The following is a 17,308-nucleotide window of genomic DNA, read 5'->3' as shown; positions in this document are numbered from 1 at the left end:
AACCCCTCACTGATCAGCTCACCGGTGACTATTGAGATGCCACGCTACCTGAACCCTTGGAGGACTGACTACAGACAAGGCCAAAAGTTGTACCTGGGACAGGACCCTTCTAGAGTATGGTCATAATAACCCCAGCATCCTTTCCTAACTGCAAGCCCACCTCATCATACTAGGTAGATCTGAGTAACATGTTTTAGCAGCTGTCAGACCCACCTTGGGAGCAGCCATCCGGAAGAGCAACTTCTCAGTGTGGCCTTTTCCAGAGCTCTGGTCCAGAATGGATCTGATCACAAGCATGAAGTCATCCCGGCAGCCACCGAAGGTCATTACTGAAGAGTAGGGGTAAGTGACGTGCACATGCTGTGAGAAGAAGCCCGTTAGTTCTAGGGAAATTTTCCACCTGCCTCCTGAGCTAAACCAGCATCCCCTGTCTATTGTGGGCACTGGTAGCCTTAACCAGAAAAGGAGAACTCTGAAGTGGTCATAATTTGGAGATTCATGTCTTGAATGTCAATAAGCTGTATCTAGACTAGAGGACAGCAAGGCTGGGGCGAGGCCTCACTTAGCTCAGGCCTTTGAGTGCAGAGAGAAGAAAAGATGCTGTTCAGGAGAAGGAGGGATCAGAAGGCCAGCCCTCATCTTTCCATACCATAGTGCTGTGGTCCAGGATGCTGACCCCATCCTCATTCACAGCAATCCACACCAGAGCATTCTCCTTGGAAGACAGCTGTGCAGGCTGGGGAAACAGGAAAATCTCATCACACATGTCCACAGCTAGGGAAGCTGAACTGACAAGAGCTTTCTGAGGAAGAAGGCACATCCAGGGATCTGCTAGGCAGTGATTTCCAACCTTTTTCACATCTTGGAAAACATGAAAGATGGTACTTGCACAGCCTGCCAAAGTAAATAGCCTTGGGGCTCTAGCTATCTAATTACCGTCCCAAGAGGAGAGGGGTACCTATAGCCCATCCTGCCATAGTACACTCGTTGGGAGGCTCTGTGCTGCACAATAAAGGCCAGCCCTGGCCGCTCTCATGAGCATGGGGACTGGGCTGTTTTCTAGTTCACACAAACTGACAGCATTCTACCCAGTCTCTCCCAGCTGAAGTGCATCTTGCTTCAGCCAATTTCCTAGGGGCTGCAAATGAAACAGGAAAGCAAGCAATCTGAGGGGCTTTAGGCACTACCAGTGAGAAAAGTAACTCTCTGTTGGACAATTCTTAAAATGACTAACTTTCACTGCCAGGACTGCAGTAGAGCAATCTGGATTTCCTATCTCTCCTACCCAAAAGGCTGGGGAAAGGGAAGGACATGTCCTCCTTTACAGAAGCTTTTCCCAACCCCCCAGACAGAGGGTCCCAGGGTCCCCCATTATATGCCTTTATAACACCCCTATACGCCTTCAGAACACTTGTTACAGCTTACAAAATAATGTATGTATTTAGAGAGAATATATATGATTATCTGATTAATGTGTACCTCCTTACTAGATGGGAAGCCCCACAAAGGCCAGGACTGTGTCTGATTCGCTCATCTCTTGTAATCTTAGGCAGTGTCTGAGACCTAGCAGGAGCTTAACAATTCTTTATTGAATAAATGAGTGAATGTCCACTGTCTAATCTGTACTGTTAGTGAACAGGATCATGATCCAGCTTTGAGGATCCTCTGAGTATGAATAAATTTTATGCACACCAGACACCTGGAGAAGAAAAGTTCCAGTTGAAATTAATATGGGTCACCTGGCCTTTCATGCAGTGAAATTAACTGCTGCCTGAGTAATTTAAGAGTCTCCTTTGGCCATGCTAAGTCAGTAGAGATGTATTCATTTAGGTTATATATTGTTCTATCTTTTGCACTTTTAAAAATGTTTATTTTTGAGAGAGGGAGAGATAGTGTGAGCAGGGGAGGGGCAGAGAGAGAGGAAGACTGGATCTGAAGCAGGCTCTGCACTGATACCAGACAGCCCGATGCAGGGTTTGAACTCCTGAACCATGAGATCATGACCAGAGCCGAAATTGGATGCTTAACCGACTGAGCCACCCAGGCGCCCTCTTTTACACTTTTTAAAAAATGAAAGCATTCTTGAGGGTGTTATGTCAAGTTTGAATCCTTATGTGTGAATTAGTCCTTCCCCCACCCCGCCCAGGGGTAGCATTGTAAAAGAAATTAAAAAAAAAAAAAAAAAGGCACTTGGGTGGCTCGGTTGGTTGAGCATCCAACTCTTGATTTCGGCTCAGGTCATGATCTAATGGTCCTGGAATTGAACCCTGTGTTGGGCTCTGAGTTGGGCATGGAGCCTGCTTGTGATCTTCTCTCTCTCTCTCTGTCTCTCTATGTTCCTCCCCTGCTCTTATTCTCAAAAAAAAAAAAAAAAAAAAGCAGTCAAAAAAGGAAAGATGAACATCACCCAGAAATAATCCTGGCCCAAAAGCAGTGATCACAACTCTGCTCTGGACCCTGGAAATCTGAGAGAAAGCCAGAAATGGGTGGAGAAACAGCGACCTCTGGTGGTTGCTAGTGTGCAGGTGGGCCCTGGAGCCTGGACTGACTCAAACATGACCAGATGTGGGCAGTAGCTTGAGAAATTCAGGGCATGTTCCTGAGGGTGTGGTAATCACTCCTTCCCCTGGACACCACCCACACTTACCTGAGCAGCAAAAAGCTTAGCACCAAAGAAAGGCCATTTCCGGGCCACTGTCAGGTAGATGCGGATGCACTCAGGAGGGGAGCAGCCTTGCAGTGCGGTCCACTTTGTGGTCAGCAGATCTGCCAGGTGCCTGGTTTGGATGGATGGAAAGAGATGGTGGCCGTGAAGTGCCAACATGTTTTCATTGCAACTGGAGGTCTAACCCGGCTCCACAGTCCATGCCTCCCCACAGCAACCCCCTCCAAGACCTTGCAGCCTACCTCAGCTGTTCAGGGGGTGCCCCGTGTCTGTAGCGCCTTGGGTAGAACCTGTCTAGGACTTGTTGGAGGTGATGCTGAAGCTTGGCAGGGGGTGTGCTCCCAGGGCCTGGTGGGGTGGGCCTCTCTAAGTCTCCATATTCTACCTGTGTTGGAAGCACATGGAGTGAGCAGTCAAGAATCCAGAGGTGGATGGGGTGGGGGTGGGGCTGGGGCTGCTGGAGAGGTGAAATAAACCATTACTTCATTACTTTATTGGTGGGGTGTGAATGGATGCGAAAACACTTCTTGTGAACAGACCCTGTGTCTCAAGTTTCACACACACTAGAGAAACCACCTTATGGTCCTAGATGATTATTTACCTCCACTTGCCTTTGGCAGCTGAGGTTAAGTGCCTTATCCAAAGACACAATTAGTGGCAAAGGAAAACTATGGATATTCTGGCTTCTAATCCAAAAATATGAGATCCAGAACTGAAGATGCTATAGCTCCTAGAATATTGCAGTGTTCCAAGCCTTTGAATCAGACACCTCACTCAAATCCCAGCTCTGCCATCTGCCAGCTTTGTAACTTTGAGCAAGCTGCTTAAACTCTCTGGGCTTCAATTTCTTCATCTATTAAGTGGAATTAAGAACTAACAGGGATAATACATATAAACTGTTCAGCAGAGGACCCTCTATAGAGTATTGGGTAAATGCTTATTATTATAAAGATCAACTGTTATTATTGCTCCTTCCTCTCCACCATGTAGATTCAGACCCTTTCTCATGGGAACCAGGAGGGCATCCCAGATACCTTTGGCCAGACAGCCTCCTCAAGGTAATAAGGAGACGGGTCGAAGTCTGAATGCGTGTTCCCCTTCCTAATTCTACTTACAATGCTTTACAGTTGTAAGTACAAATTTTGCCACATCCATTATGTGATATACGTCATTTCAGTAGCATACTGAAGGAAATGCAAGGACGCATTTTTGTTTACTGTACACAGGCAAGGAAACTAAAGCACAGACCACTGCAGTGACCTGGCCAAAATCTCACAGTGGGAAGGCGGGTAGCACTCAAAGGCAAATCTTCGGATTCCACGTCCAGAGTTCTGTCCGTAACCTGTATCTGCAGTGAAGGGCTCTACTGGGTAAGGAGTCAGCTTCCCTCCACAGCCAGGGACAGCGAGGCCACCCTCCCCTCAGGCACCACAGGGTCTGCAGTCTCCTGTTTTAGGCTGTGTGGTACGTTCCACGTGTGAGTTCAGACACGGTGCCCTGATCCTGCCAATTCCTGAACTGCCTTACCTGGGCCATCAGGGCAGCCATCTCGAGAGCCAGCTCCTTGTTGACAGGAAACCTCCCTGCCACTATCTCCCCGCTAGTCTGGGAGGCAAGCAGCAGCCGCTCCCGCTCCGTCTCCCCTTTGACTTGACTCCGAAAGTACAGCCTACAGGGAAGACAGAAGAAGCCAAGACTCAGTTGGGATCCTGAATGGATGAGGTTGTCTTGGCCTCTGTTTATCTTGATTTCCAAAGAAAGAAACTACTCTCTTTATACCATCTGTGAGCCTATTTTCTATTGCCTCCAGAAAAACTTAACTAAACATGACACAGGGCAGATACAGGGCCATTAGATCTCAGCAACAGTGGCACATGTTACACCTGAATACACCACCACACTACTGGATCAGGGGAGGGGATCTGCTCCCTGGAACCAGAGCCTATTAGGGAACTGGATGAGTTAAAGATTCCAAGAGACTAATGGAAATTATTTGCCTAGAGACATACCTGGGATGGGATTTTCTTATTCAGATGGATAAAAAAAAAAAAAAATCCTGGTATCTACTTCTGTATTTCCTGGAATTGTTATAGGAGCTATTTATCCTTTAGCCTTAAATAGTGCTCATACAAAGTTTCACTCTCCTAATGTAACACATGCAGCCATCCCACAAGGTTGGTCTGTTTCCTTGGCAGGAGTATGCGCGCGTGCGCACGTGTGTGTACATACATGCGGTACAGGGACTGAGAGCCTGAGCTGTCCAGTTCTCCAAGAGGATCAGCAGAGCCTCATTAGTTGGCCTCATTAGTTGGGGCCCCAACTAATGACCACTACACAGTGTTCTATCTGTGGATCCACTGCCTGTCCGGCACAGGCCATCCAGCTGGGGGAGTGGCAAGTGGCGCCCCAGTGGCAGCCCTCAGTCTCGGCCCCACCCTCAGGCGGTGTTCAGGACCTGTTTTTGTACATCAGCTTCACCACACGTGTGCCACCCTCAGCCTTTCCAGAGTGCAGCTCCTTCAGGGCCTGTTCCCACTTGGAGATGGCATCACAGATCTTAAAAGAGGCAAGAGAGGAAAGTCAGAAAAGCCCCTGATGAAGAGAACAAGGACCAATCTGGGGCAGGACCCAGGCAGGGCGGCAGGGCAGCAGGGCAGCATCGAGTGACTGTCCTCCATTAGGAGGCTGACTTGCAGGCCTCACGTGCCTGAGACCAGAGGGGTCTATAACAACCTCACAGACAGAGGTAGGGCCCTGGGCGTGGCGTGAGCAGCAAAGCATGGAAGGCTGCCCCCACTGGCCTTAACACCTGAGGGGGCTTTCCCAGAGGCCAGGCAGGCGTCAGTCAAAAACCATGGCCTCATATTACCAGCTCTGTTTCCATTCCACCGACTGCTATTCTCTTGAAGTATACCCAGAGGCCTACCGTGTAACAAAGCCAAACAGACCCCCTGACATTTGTAAACAAGATATGTGGCATAGTTTTTCCAGGCAATGGTAAAGAAAAGACTATAGAAGCCTTTGTCCTATTGCCATAAAAAGAGCAGACACAGAACCAAAACACTCCTACTCATCAATGCTACAATACGTTCCCACAAACACTTCACATCTTGTCTGCTAATCCCAGACAAGATAGGTCTGAAATCCCATTCAAGGGTCCTTTACTTGTAGAGGTACCATATAGATCTACCTGCTTACAATTTGCTTGAACCAGTAAGTGCAGGCCCTGGCAGATGGAAAGATTGAGGGGCCAGGGAACAGCACCACATCCAGTGGACCTAGGTGTACAGCTACCCACCTCCGTGTGTGGATTGTGTGACTGGCAGCAGCCCCGGTTGGAGCTGCTGCTGACAAGTGCCTCCCTATCCTTCCTACACCACGCTGAGAAGCAGCTTTTCCCCTGGACACTGCACAGCCCTTCAAGGGCGGGAGCAGTGTGGAGACAAGGGCACAAACAACTTCTCTCTGCCTGTACGGGTATGTTTTAGGATGCCACAAAAATGCTGGCTTGGGGGAGCACCTTGGACTCCAAACCCAACAGGCTGGGGGACAGTAAGGCACCAGCCAGGGGGTTCTCTCCCCATCACCAAAACCCGGAAGCCTGGAGGTGTCCCAGGAGGGGCTCATTTGGCTTACGGGGAGACCATCATCACCTTGATGCTCCCCTGCAGGCAGTGTTCCAGGTCCCTGCCAGAAGGGTCATCTGTGAAGAGGGCAAAGCCAGAGTGGGATGACTTCCTCATGCCCGTCTCTTGGTTCAGACGCTGGAGGAACTCATCAACTGTGGAGGAGCCGTCAAAACCAACCACCTGCACGAGAGAGGTGTTAGTCCCAGAGGAAATTTCCTGAGAGGAACTCATTCCGGCTAGTGGACGCGTGTACCTGGGAGGTGGAAAGGCTTGGCTGAGAGGAGCAGGGGCAAATGCAAAAGCTAAAGGAAGCTGGTTTCCATAGTCACACACAGAGGGTGAGTGCTTCAGAGACAAGCGGCCCGCTATAAGCTGGAGGCAGACAGAAGCTCTGCTGCTCCTTGACTGCTGCTCTTTTGGAGGTCTTTTGTCCTGCCCCTTTCTTGGTCAATGTCTCGGCTTCCCCGTTCGTGCAGTGGTTTCTAAAGATCTACTTCCCAGGTGCCAAACAGCAGAGCACTTTTGGAGTTCAAGCTCCTTTCCCCCTCCACACAGGCAGTAACGGTCCCACCCCCACCTCCACACCCCAGGCCCATCCTGCTGGTTTGCCTATTATTAAGAGTCTGCCAAGCCTAAGGAGGTTTAACACCCACCTGGCCCAAAGATGGTCTCTGGGCCAGTGATATGAGAAGACTCAGGAGAGGGATCCCGCGCGGCCTCCTCACCTGGTAAGTCCCATTGGCGAAGTGCACGGGGATGCTGAAGGGCAAGGAGTGGTGGAAGGGGTTGCGCAGCAGGATGGACACCACTTCCATGCGTGACGGCCTGGCCTCCCGCTCCCCCACCTGTAGAGTCCGCTCCACTGCCCGCTGGCAGTAGGTGGCATACTGGCCAGTTTCATTTCTAAAAAGACAGGGAAGAAAGAAGAGAATCCCAGGGAATTCATTCACCCCTGCCATCTTGACACCTTGGCTGCCTACCCTGACCTAGCCAAGACCGAATCCGCAGCTGGGCAGGCTGTGAAAAACGTGACGCTCTGGTCTGGGGTGTTAATTTGTCATTCAGGGCCTATATGCTGCAAATTGCTGGCAGAGATATTTCCTCTGGAAGCCAGAAAAACATGGCAACAGACCACGAAAATGTGGGGATGACTTGGGGACACCGGAGCTTCACGTGAGCACATCCACAAAACACATATACACAGACTGGTGTGCAGAGCAGCCCAGGCCTCCACATGCCCATCTGTGCACACAGCACTGAGGTCTCCGTGTCTCCATGACCCCTGTGCAAACCACAGGGGCAGGGTGATTTGACCCATCTTGGTCCCCCCGTCCCTCTTCGCCATGCCACCGTCAGCAGTGCTAGAGTGGCATAGGAAAGGACCCTCACTCACGTGGGATCTGCATGGCGCTGGAGCTGCTGTTTGATGTACCAGAGGAAGTGGTGCTGAGGCAGGAAAAGTGGGGCACACAGAGCCAGGAGCTGCCAGCACTGCCAGGGAACAAGCAGCATGGGGTGAGTGCTGGGTCTGCGGCAATGCCCGCCCTCACAGTCCTGGGCTACCAAGGCTTCAGTGCTCTCCAAACCAGGACCCCCCACCTTCTGTGGACGGCAGGATGGCCCATCCTGGTCAGGCTTTGTCCAGAACGGCAGTCACCCAATCTGACTATGCACAGACATCCAGAAGGGGCACAGAGAAGGCAGGTGTACTGAGGCAGCTTTGAGCACTGAGGCTGCCCGTTGGCCACCAGGCCTAGAGGGCACCTGCTCCATTCCCTCCTTCCTCCTTCCCCCTTCCCGGCTCCTGGGCAGTCCCTGCCAATGGCCCCGTCAGCTGTTTTGCCCCAGGATGCCCACCTGCATGAGGGAGTACTTCTGAGGTGGGCGGCAGCTGGTCTGCTTCATCAGTTGGCAGTAGATCTCGCTCTGCAGCTCGGGGTGAACCAGGCAGACCTGTAGTGCCGTCTGGGCCAGGGACACGTGATAGTCTACGGAGGCTGCTTCCACAGGCACGTTGATGAAAAGCTGGCAGGACTGGCACGAAAATGGTGGTGGGCCCGGGCAGACCAACAGCCCCTTGACTAGCATCCGCGGTGACAGTGGGCAGATTGGGCCGTCCCCCCCAAGGGCTCCAGGCAGGCTCCAGTTCACTGTAGGAAGCCCTTTCTAAGAGGGAGCACTGTCACCGCTTGAGAGCATGTCTGCCTGCTGAGAAGGCTACTCTGGGATAGAATCTATCCTTCTTCAAATGTGCCCGTTACATAAGCAAGACATTCTTTTTTTTTTTTAAAGAGAACATTCAGATGGACACAAAGAACACTGTAAAATAGGTCAGAATCTCTGAGGTCCAGAAGCAACATAAACCTGGCCTTTCCTGCTGTTCACTATAAGAGAAAGGGAGTTCCTCCAGGGGGAGTTTCACTGGCACTTCCCAAGGAAGCCGGGAATGCCTCCCCACCATAACTGACTGTGCGGGGGGCAGCGGGGCGGGCGGTGGGGGGGGGGGAGCTGTGGGACTCTTTCCCTTCCATTCAGATCTTTCTGTGAGCTCTCCCTAACCACATGGGTCTCTTCTACCTGAGCACCACCAAGGTGGGCAAACTGCTCTGGGAGAGTCTGGGTACGTGGCGAGGGCGCCACCTGTTGGTGCACCTGGGTTCCATTCCCGCTTTACCTTGAAGAGCTTGAGAGCCTCGGTCTGCAGGGCCTCGGAGGGCAGGGTGGTGAGGGAGGTGTATAGCCCGTCTTTGCTGTAACACAGCATGGGGTGCCTCCAGAGAGGGGAATCTGCCCAAAGCACAGCACCAGGGGTGAGGGAACTTGCCTCCCACCTCCACTCCCACTCTGATTTGTGAAGAAAACAAGGGTTAACTGGAACACACGGACTGCACCGGATTTATCCGCAGAGTGGGGGGTATGCAGTCGTACACTGCATCTAGCACGCTCACAAGCACGGCTTACAGGAAGGTGGCTACTGCCTTCTTCGTGGGGCTGCAGTGGGGGTGAGTGTGTGGGGCCGTAGGTACCTGCGTGCAAGCATGTGTGTGCGGGAGAGGCCCCGCCCTGCAGTGTCAGGTATGGATGGACAGTGCCTGTCAGCGGGGAACACACAAGGAGCAGTGAAGGGGTGTGCGGCGTGTGCCATTAGTTCCTCAGGGTCCTGAGAATCAGTAGCAAAATAAAGACCCTGTGATACCCCAGGCTTAAGTTAGTCTAATCCCAGTTTGGGCTTCATTCATTGACTAACAAACTTTTAACCAGCTTCCTTCCTTCCTCAACTCTCTGCCCGGCCAGCAAAGCTGCAGTGAACAATGTAAAACACTGACCCACTGGAAAGTCTGCTTCCCACATAAACTCCCCCAGATACAGAGTGGTCACCTCAGAATCTCACCAGAAACAGGGGCTCTGGAGCGTGGATGGGAATGCCCTTTTGTGGCTTAGATGGTTTTACAACAGCTTCAGAAATGCTGCTATAAATGCTAACAGAAATGCTTTCTTTGGGTTTCTGACCAACCGTTACCCAGCCGCCACCCTCCAACCCAAGCAGTGACGGCCACCGTTGCCTTACCTGGGTCTCCCTCCCCATCCATCAGTTTCCCAATGAGCTGCTCATAGGCAGTGCCAACCCGGGCACTGCTGCCACCTGCAGCCACCGTGAGGTGGTAAAGCCACGTGTCCTGGAAGGGGATGGAAAGCCATCTGATGAGACTGGAGTGGGAAGAATGGAGGCAAGAGCTCCAGAGAAGCTTCCTTGAAAGGGTCAAGCTCAGGGTAAAGTTAGGCTAGTTTGGCTGACACAAGTCAAGGCCAACAGTCTCTAAGAGGGAAGACCTGGGATCAGGTGAACATGAACCCAAGTTTCTACGCCTGAGGTGCTATCTCATGGCCCCCGTGGAGAGATGCTGGTCACTGAGAGTGAATTCAGTATAAGGAATAGTTCAACCAGGGAATGAATACTAGTTGCCAAAATGTCCAGAAGGAAAGAAACTTGAATTTGGGGAGGTTGAGAAAGGAAAAGGGGAAGACAAGAATCACAGGACCAAGCTTGGCCATGGAGGCCCAGCCCCCTTCCTTACCTTTTCATGCTTGGTGCCAATGAGGAGGTAGGTAGGGCTGTGCTCTCGGGGGTGAATCACCAGGGTGCAGTGGGAGGAAAGCAACTGCCTGGTTCCGCCAGCCTCATAGTCTTCGTCTGAGTCACAGGATCGATCTACTTCCTCTATGCGTGCATCCCGCACAGGCAGATGGCCCAGGGGTCGCTGCGAACATGAGCCTTCCATGAATGGGAGAGCCAGCAGGGAATGGGGGAGTGTCTTCTTTCTGAACCCTCAGTCCCTGCTGGGCTGGGCATCATAGATGTGGCCTGGTCATGGGATGAGGGAGTTAACTACAGCTCCCTGGCTGAGGCTTGACTGGTGAAGCACAGATAGACCCCACAGGTGGAATTTGTGGGCCATTCAGTCTAGAGGGATCCAACCAGCTGGCTTCGTGCTTGTGGTGGAATTAGATGGGATAGAGGGAAAAACTGGGGCCTTGCATTAGGAATGTGGTCTGGAGAAAGCAGAGAGTGGGTGCTATCAGGAAGCCAGGGAGTACCTTGTCCTCATGGCTCCGATAGTAGTAGAAGGTTCTCCCAACAAGAGCACACCAGACCAGCTTGGAGTGGCCATGTTTTACCTAGAAGACAGAAATTAAGACAGCATTGTGAGAACCAGGTAATCCCAGAAGTAAATCCAGGACTGGCAAAGAGAAGCCACAGGGAGGCAGATCTCAAAACCCCTGGTCAACTCAGGTCCTTAGTGGAGATGCCACCCAGATGCCCTACTAACAGAACCAGCCCTTTCACAGCACAGGTCCGTGGCGGGTACCCTGTAACACCCCACTCACCCTTGCACTACATGCCGTTAAAAGATTAACCAGGCCAATCAGATGTCCTGTTCCAAGCATATGGACACAGGAAGAACTTGCTAGTCAGCTCTATGGATGTTGAGAAGGAGGGCAAGGCCACCCGGGGCAGGCATGGGATGCTAACACCCCTGGAAAAACATAAATCACTAGGGAACAGCAAGTGCACAACAGACAGAGGAGAGTGACAGGAGCACAGAATGAAAGGGGAAGCAGACGCAGAGACAGAGCCAAGACTGCTGAGCTTGCTCATACGAGGGGCTTTGCTTCCTGATGGCGTTCTCATCTAGTTAATGTGCTTCCTTGTTAACTTCCATTTTCTTGGGGTTAACAGGAACTCTGCTTCTCATAGCCAGAAAAGCCCTACCTCAAACACCTTTAGGGCAGGTCTGGGATGTTCTGTCTTTGAAGGGCCACACCTACCTCGCCTACATCACACCCTCCCACTATTCATACTGAGGCACGGTAGATGCAGGCAGGGGTGGGCAGCAACTCCTAATAACCTTGAAATAGGTACAAGGCATTCCTTTCCCTCCTGTCTTGATGATAACTGTTGTGCTAACAACTCTGGTCTCTGTTTTCATTCACCGACACTTTGTGACGCCAACCAGCTGATCCCTGTGAGCAAACTCCTGCAGACAGGAGCTGTAAGGAGGGCAAGACCCAGGTTCCTGGCCCCCTGGCTCTCGGGGCCCACGTTCCACCCCACCAGCTCCTCCCATACCTTAGTCAGCCAGCCCTTCACGGTGGGCTTGATGCCACCCTGCGGCAGGGCCAGAGGCCCAATGGCCTGGACCTTCAGCAGGCTCTGCAGTACTCGGATCCACTCCTCCAGCAGGCTGGGTGAGTCAGCCGTCAGGTAATAGGTTTTCTTCTCAGAGATAAGCTGTGGAGGGCAGAGTGGGGGCCAGCGGCAGGGAGACAGGAGGATGGAATGCCAGGGACCTGGCTCTGAGGTGGCACAAATCCCTGAAACCACTGGGCCTTCCTTCTTCCTACCTTGGGACTCCCTCCCTTCTTTTCCTTATTGTTTTCTCCCGGTCTCTCTTACCTTCACTCTGTCTCTTCTTCCTTCCCAGTACTCACAAATTAGGATCACATCCAAATGTGGATGTGATGTCTTTCACACATGCTCATTTTGCCTCATCTTTGTCTCTATCATAGTCATAGCCAAACTTAGCACCTCTTGTGTCTAAAATCCTAGCTGCTAGCAACGCCCACCTGGAATGTCTGTGCACCCTCCCCTCGAACAATTTGGCAACGGGAATTCAGTTCCACTTGACCTTGAGGTTTCCGGATGACATCACTCTGTAAGACAGGAATGGGGAGGAAAATGGTATGAGTCTTCTCAGAGCACATCATTCTCCTTTCAGATCTTACTCCAGGCCACAGGCAGAGGGGAAAGTGATTCCTAAGCTTTCCTGGGCTGTGGTATGATGGGTAACTTGTTCTGGATCCCAGTTCTAGCTCAATGGAGCAATGATTAGAGACATGGATCCTAACCCAGGCCTCAAAAAGCATAGATTGAGCCTTTAAAACTGGGTCAGAAGCCACCAGGTTATTACAGAGCTATAGAATCTTTAAATTCTATCACAGCCTTTAAACCAAGTGTGGAAATAAGTGGCAAATATATCCCCATTACCCTTCCCAGTGTGCCTGCACACCTTACTAATCAGTCACAGCATAACTACTCATTGAGTGATACAGGCCCAGTATCCTCAACATGGTGTTCAGACAGCCACGGACAATCAGCTGGAGTTGCACAAGAGACACTGTCCTTCTGCCTTCCTGAAAACATTACTGTTGGTTCCCCAGGGATGTCTTGTCAAACTGGAGCCCAACATCCAAGGCTTCCTAATTCCAAACTGTACAGGAAGGAGGTGGAAGAGGTAATGCATTCTGTTAGGACAACCCAGATGATGTGAGGGCAGCCTGCGAACAGTTTCTTTTACAGGACCAGGCATTAGGAGAAATCAGTTTCTGAAGTAAGAAGGAATCACCCAGCCAACTCATCTAGAACTGCCTTTGTTCCGTGCCTGATTTGACTCCAAGAACCAGTAACCAGCCTCATGGCCCCACGTAAGGCTCAAAGCCTTGGGTGCCCAGCCAGGTCGCCTCTCCCCACCTGCCAGACCTAGCCCTCTGGCCGTGGGCCATACCACCCCTCTTCCAGCCCATCACAGTTCTGAGTTTGGGGTGGGGTCCTTTTGACTACCGTTCTGGGGAAGGAGGGTCTCACCGGGGACTTGTAGTACATAATCTGTCCCTGTCTCAGGACAAACCAGCGCCTCTTCCACGTCTTCACCCGACTCCCCATTTTTAGCAGGTAGCCCGACTTCTCCAGGGACTCCTATGGGGGTGGGAGGGTATAGGGGGAAGAGGGGGAGACAGAAAAAGGGAATCACTTGGGTTTGTAGATGTCATACAGGACAAAATGGCCCAGTTGAGTTACTGCTTTGTCATCAATTAAAAACCAATTCTTGAGTACCTACTATATATATTTTCAGGGTACCATGCCCTGCTAAGGGTTCAAACAGAACTAGCCTAAAGCAAAGGTGGTCCCGCTGTGGAAGGGTCCTGCTGGCTGGGGAAGACAACACCTGACTGTGAGAAGGTGGCAGACCAGGGGCTGCATGAGGGAGAGAATGGCCAGGAAGGGCTTTGGGAAGAGCCAAATCTGGACCGGCCCCGGAAGGAAAAGTCAGCTTTCCTTCAAAGACAAGCCAAGAGGAGGAAAAGGCTATTGCAGGCAGCAGGAAGGGAGAGCGAGGTTTGGGGAACAAGGGGCACATCAGCCAGGCTGGGGCAGAGGGGAGATGAAGACACAGTGGCACAGTGGTGTGGGACAAGCGCTGGGGAGTGAGTGATGTGGGTCTGTGGCACGGCTCTGAGCCTCAGTCTTCTTATCTGTAAAATGGGGTTAACAGCTCTGAGAGGATGGTGAGGACACACGAGACCGGGCACAAAGAGCACTGAGCATGGTGCCTGGCACACTGGAAGAACTCAGTAAATGTCAGCTCTCAGCATTCCAGGGCCAGCATGGGGTTAAAACGAAGTAACTCAGTGAGCCACAGTGTGCTTTCCCACTGGCCAGCCCTGGTTTGCTAAGGAGCTCACCAGGCTCCTTCTCCTTCCTCACAGGGTCTGTGTGTACTTGATTTCATAGCTGCACACCCCCCCCCCGCCCCGCCCGGCCCACTCCTCGGGGCCTCACATCTGTTGCAGCCCTCTGCCCCAGCCCTCACCATTCCCCTCATCTCACAGGGATCTGCTCCCACCCTGCCCGGACTCAGCCACACTCCCAGCTTACCCCGCCCAGGCCCAGCCCCTCGGTGGAGTAGGACGAGGTGCGCTGTAGTTTGTGCTCAGGCTCTGAGTAGTCACTGTCCAGCGAGCAGGCATCTGGGGGGATGGCGTAGTCTCCCTCGGAGCTCAGCGAGGACATGGAGACGCCTGCTGAAGAAGAAGTCGTCAAGGCCTGGATCCCAAACCTCTCCCAGCTTCCACAGTCCGGGAGCTGCAGAGCCTTCCTCACCGACCCAGGACCTTTGAGTCTGGAGTTCAGGGTCATGGGCAGAGATCAAGCAGGGACTCCCGGATACACCCACCCAGGGGAGGAGGTCAGGGTCTGCTTGCTATACCCCGCACCTTCCTGCTCCCCCCTCTGTACCTCTCTTGATGGCCCGAGGGCTGCCCAGTCCACTGGTCTTCCTGGACTCAGAGCAGGGGACCGAAGTTCGGAAACTCGCCTGAGAGCTACAGTCATCGTCAGACCCAGAGGACTCGTCCACAAAGGGTACAGTGCTGATCTGCGTGGCTCTCTGCAAGACAGGCCCCTCCCCCACTGCAGCTCCCCTTGCAAAACAAGCCCCTTCCCATGGGCACTTGTGCTCCGGCTCCATGTGCCCAGGGTGTGGCCAGCACAGCTCCGACCTTACTCTCCTCACCTCCATGCTTCCCCTGGGCCTTCGGCCCCCCTACACCAGCCTCTGTGGTCCCCAAAGGAGCTGCCCCATCTAGGCTGAACACCTGGCAGTGTGACCCTTGCTCCCACCACTAGGGGTCCAGAATGCCACTCCATGGGCCAAGTGTGAGACAGGAGCTTTAAAAACGTGTGGGGATAAGGAAACAAGAGGCCATCTCAGTGGGCAAACATTTAAAAAGACCATTTCAATGTTGGTGAAAGTGTGGGGGAAAAGATATTCCGTAGTGTGACAGAACCTCTCAGAAGGTAATTTGGTACAACCTGCCAAAATTTAAAATATGCATATCATTCGCCCATAAATTTCACCTCTAAAATTCTGTCCTATGGAAGTACGTATACATTATATGTAAGTGCACGGAGATATATCTGCACATTGATGTTCATTGCAACACTGATTTTAGAGAAAAACAGAAGACCTAAACTGTCAATCAGTGGAGGACAGGTTAAGGTGGCTATGGGGCATCTATACCAAGGGGTACCAGATAGCCCTAAAAGAGGAAGCAGAGCTGTGCATGGAGGTATAGCAGGAAGATGGGAGTGTGAACAAGCAAAGGGTAGGACGTGTGTAATATGATCCCCACTGCGCGCAAGCATGCGTGTGACAGAGACACAGACACAGAAGATATTTGCAGATGTATCAGAAGGCCTCACAGAACATTAATGATAGCTGCCTCTGGAGTGAAGAATTAGGGAAAAGCAATGTGAAAGAAGATTTCACTTTTGGCTTTCTCTCTCTCTCTTTTTTTTAATGTTCATTTTTGAGAGAGACAGAGCACAAGTGGGGGAGGGAAGAAAGAGAGGGAGACACAGAATCTGAAGCAGACTCCAGTCTATCAGCACAGAGCCCGATGTGGGGCTTGAACCCACAAACCATGAGATCATGACCTGAGCCAAAGTGGAAAGCTTAACCAACTGAGCCACCCAGGTGCCTCAGCTTTCTGATTCTTCTATAAAAAGTTTTACAAAGTATTACTATCTTGATCTCAAAAACCAATAACAAAAGGAGACAAAAATGTGTATGAAAACATTATGTTGCAGTTAAACCTGATTTTTGTTAAAAAAAATACATAGAGGGGTGCCTGGGTGGCTCAGTCAGTTAAGCGTCCGACTTCAGCTCAGGTCACGATCTCGCGGTCCGTGAGTTCGAGCCCCGCGTCGGGCTCTGGGCTGATGGCTCGGAGCCTGGAGCTTGCTTCCGATTCTGTGTCTCCCTCTCTCTCTGCCCCTGCCCCGTTCATGCTCTGTCTCTCTCTGTCTCAAAAATAAATAAACGCTAAAAAAAATTTTTAAAAAATACATAGATATGAAATTAATGTAATATTGCGTGCCAACTATACTCAAAGAAAAATATATAGAGATGTTATGAGTGTACACATAGGAATATATATTTGAACACATACGAGAAGTTCTAGAAGAAGTCCTCCCGGGACAGACATGTGAAAAGATGGGTAGGAGAGGTGGAGCAGGCATAGGCCTCACTTTAACCTTCCACTTTGCCCATGATCATATGGATTCAAGTTTTTGTAAACATACAAGTTTTATAATTAAGATCTAATAAATAATAAAATTACATATATATGGGTGCTGAGCTCCCTGCCCAGAGTCATGTGTGTGCAGAAGCCTGACCCTAGAGCCCCACTGAATGAATGGGGCCTCCCGGATGGCACACCCCCTCCTTGGATAGCAGCTTCTTACCCCCTTCAGGGCTGTGTAGACAGGCACGGTGACATTCTTGTAGACAAGGCCAGAGAAAGGCCCAGGGGACGCAAGGGCAGGAGGGCTTGAAGCTGGAGGGGGTGGAAAAGAAGGATGAGTTTAACTCAGATGCCATAACTCACTCAGGAGCCTGCGGTAGCAGAGACCTGGGCAGACTGAGGAGGAGATCCATGGAGAGAGTTCTTTGAAAGAGCACTCCAGGCGACAGGTAGGGTGGCAATCCTCAGCATGGGGGCTGAGAATTTCTTCAGTCCCACTCGTGTGAAGGTGAGTTACCAACCATGAGACTACGGAGCCCTCACATCACTGTGGGGATTCAGTGGCTGGCTAGTGACTCAGGAGCCAGAGGGCGGGGATGTGGTTCCTTCAGGGGGCTCATCTAAATCAAGGCACGGGGGAGATGTCCCG

At 51.5% G+C, this 17,308-nt stretch overlaps 1 protein-coding gene across 4 annotated transcripts in view; it reads right to left on the bottom strand.

Moving 5' to 3' along the window:
- The window catches only part of PLEKHH1 (pleckstrin homology, MyTH4 and FERM domain containing H1), a 52,230-nt gene that overhangs the window by 1,046 nt on the left and 33,876 nt on the right, over positions 1 to 17,308 (bottom strand). For 3 of the 4 annotated variants that reach the window (XM_030319375.1, XM_030319374.1, XM_030319377.1), the window contains 20 exons: positions 16,880 to 16,971; positions 14,870 to 15,020; positions 14,510 to 14,655; positions 13,439 to 13,549; positions 12,421 to 12,507; positions 11,924 to 12,085; positions 10,891 to 10,971; positions 10,371 to 10,553; positions 9,863 to 9,971; positions 8,969 to 9,081; positions 8,152 to 8,328; positions 7,688 to 7,785; positions 7,020 to 7,197; positions 6,319 to 6,474; positions 5,121 to 5,221; positions 4,193 to 4,334; positions 2,908 to 3,050; positions 2,648 to 2,777; positions 650 to 736; positions 214 to 360 (listed from right to left, as the gene is read on the bottom strand). In XM_030319375.1, the coding sequence (XP_030175235.1) occupies positions 214 to 360; positions 650 to 736; positions 2,648 to 2,777; positions 2,908 to 3,050; positions 4,193 to 4,334; positions 5,121 to 5,221; positions 6,319 to 6,474; positions 7,020 to 7,197; positions 7,688 to 7,785; positions 8,152 to 8,328; positions 8,969 to 9,081; positions 9,863 to 9,971; positions 10,371 to 10,553; positions 10,891 to 10,971; positions 11,924 to 12,085; positions 12,421 to 12,507; positions 13,439 to 13,549; positions 14,510 to 14,655; positions 14,870 to 15,020; positions 16,880 to 16,971 (2,594 nt within the window). The remainder of the gene's footprint in view (positions 1 to 213; positions 361 to 649; positions 737 to 2,647; positions 2,778 to 2,907; positions 3,051 to 4,192; positions 4,335 to 5,120; positions 5,222 to 6,318; positions 6,475 to 7,019; positions 7,198 to 7,687; positions 7,786 to 8,151; positions 8,329 to 8,968; positions 9,082 to 9,862; positions 9,972 to 10,370; positions 10,554 to 10,890; positions 10,972 to 11,923; positions 12,086 to 12,420; positions 12,508 to 13,438; positions 13,550 to 14,509; positions 14,656 to 14,869; positions 15,021 to 16,879; positions 16,972 to 17,308) is intronic. The other variant, XM_030319376.1, reaches the window with a different exon arrangement.

Source organism: Lynx canadensis, chromosome B3 (assembly GCF_007474595.2).
Source record: "Lynx canadensis isolate LIC74 chromosome B3, mLynCan4.pri.v2, whole genome shotgun sequence".
Lineage (NCBI taxonomy): Eukaryota > Metazoa > Chordata > Mammalia > Carnivora > Felidae > Lynx > Lynx canadensis.
Note: the sequence above shows the minus strand (reverse complement) of the source record. Positions and strands in the feature narration are given on the sequence as shown.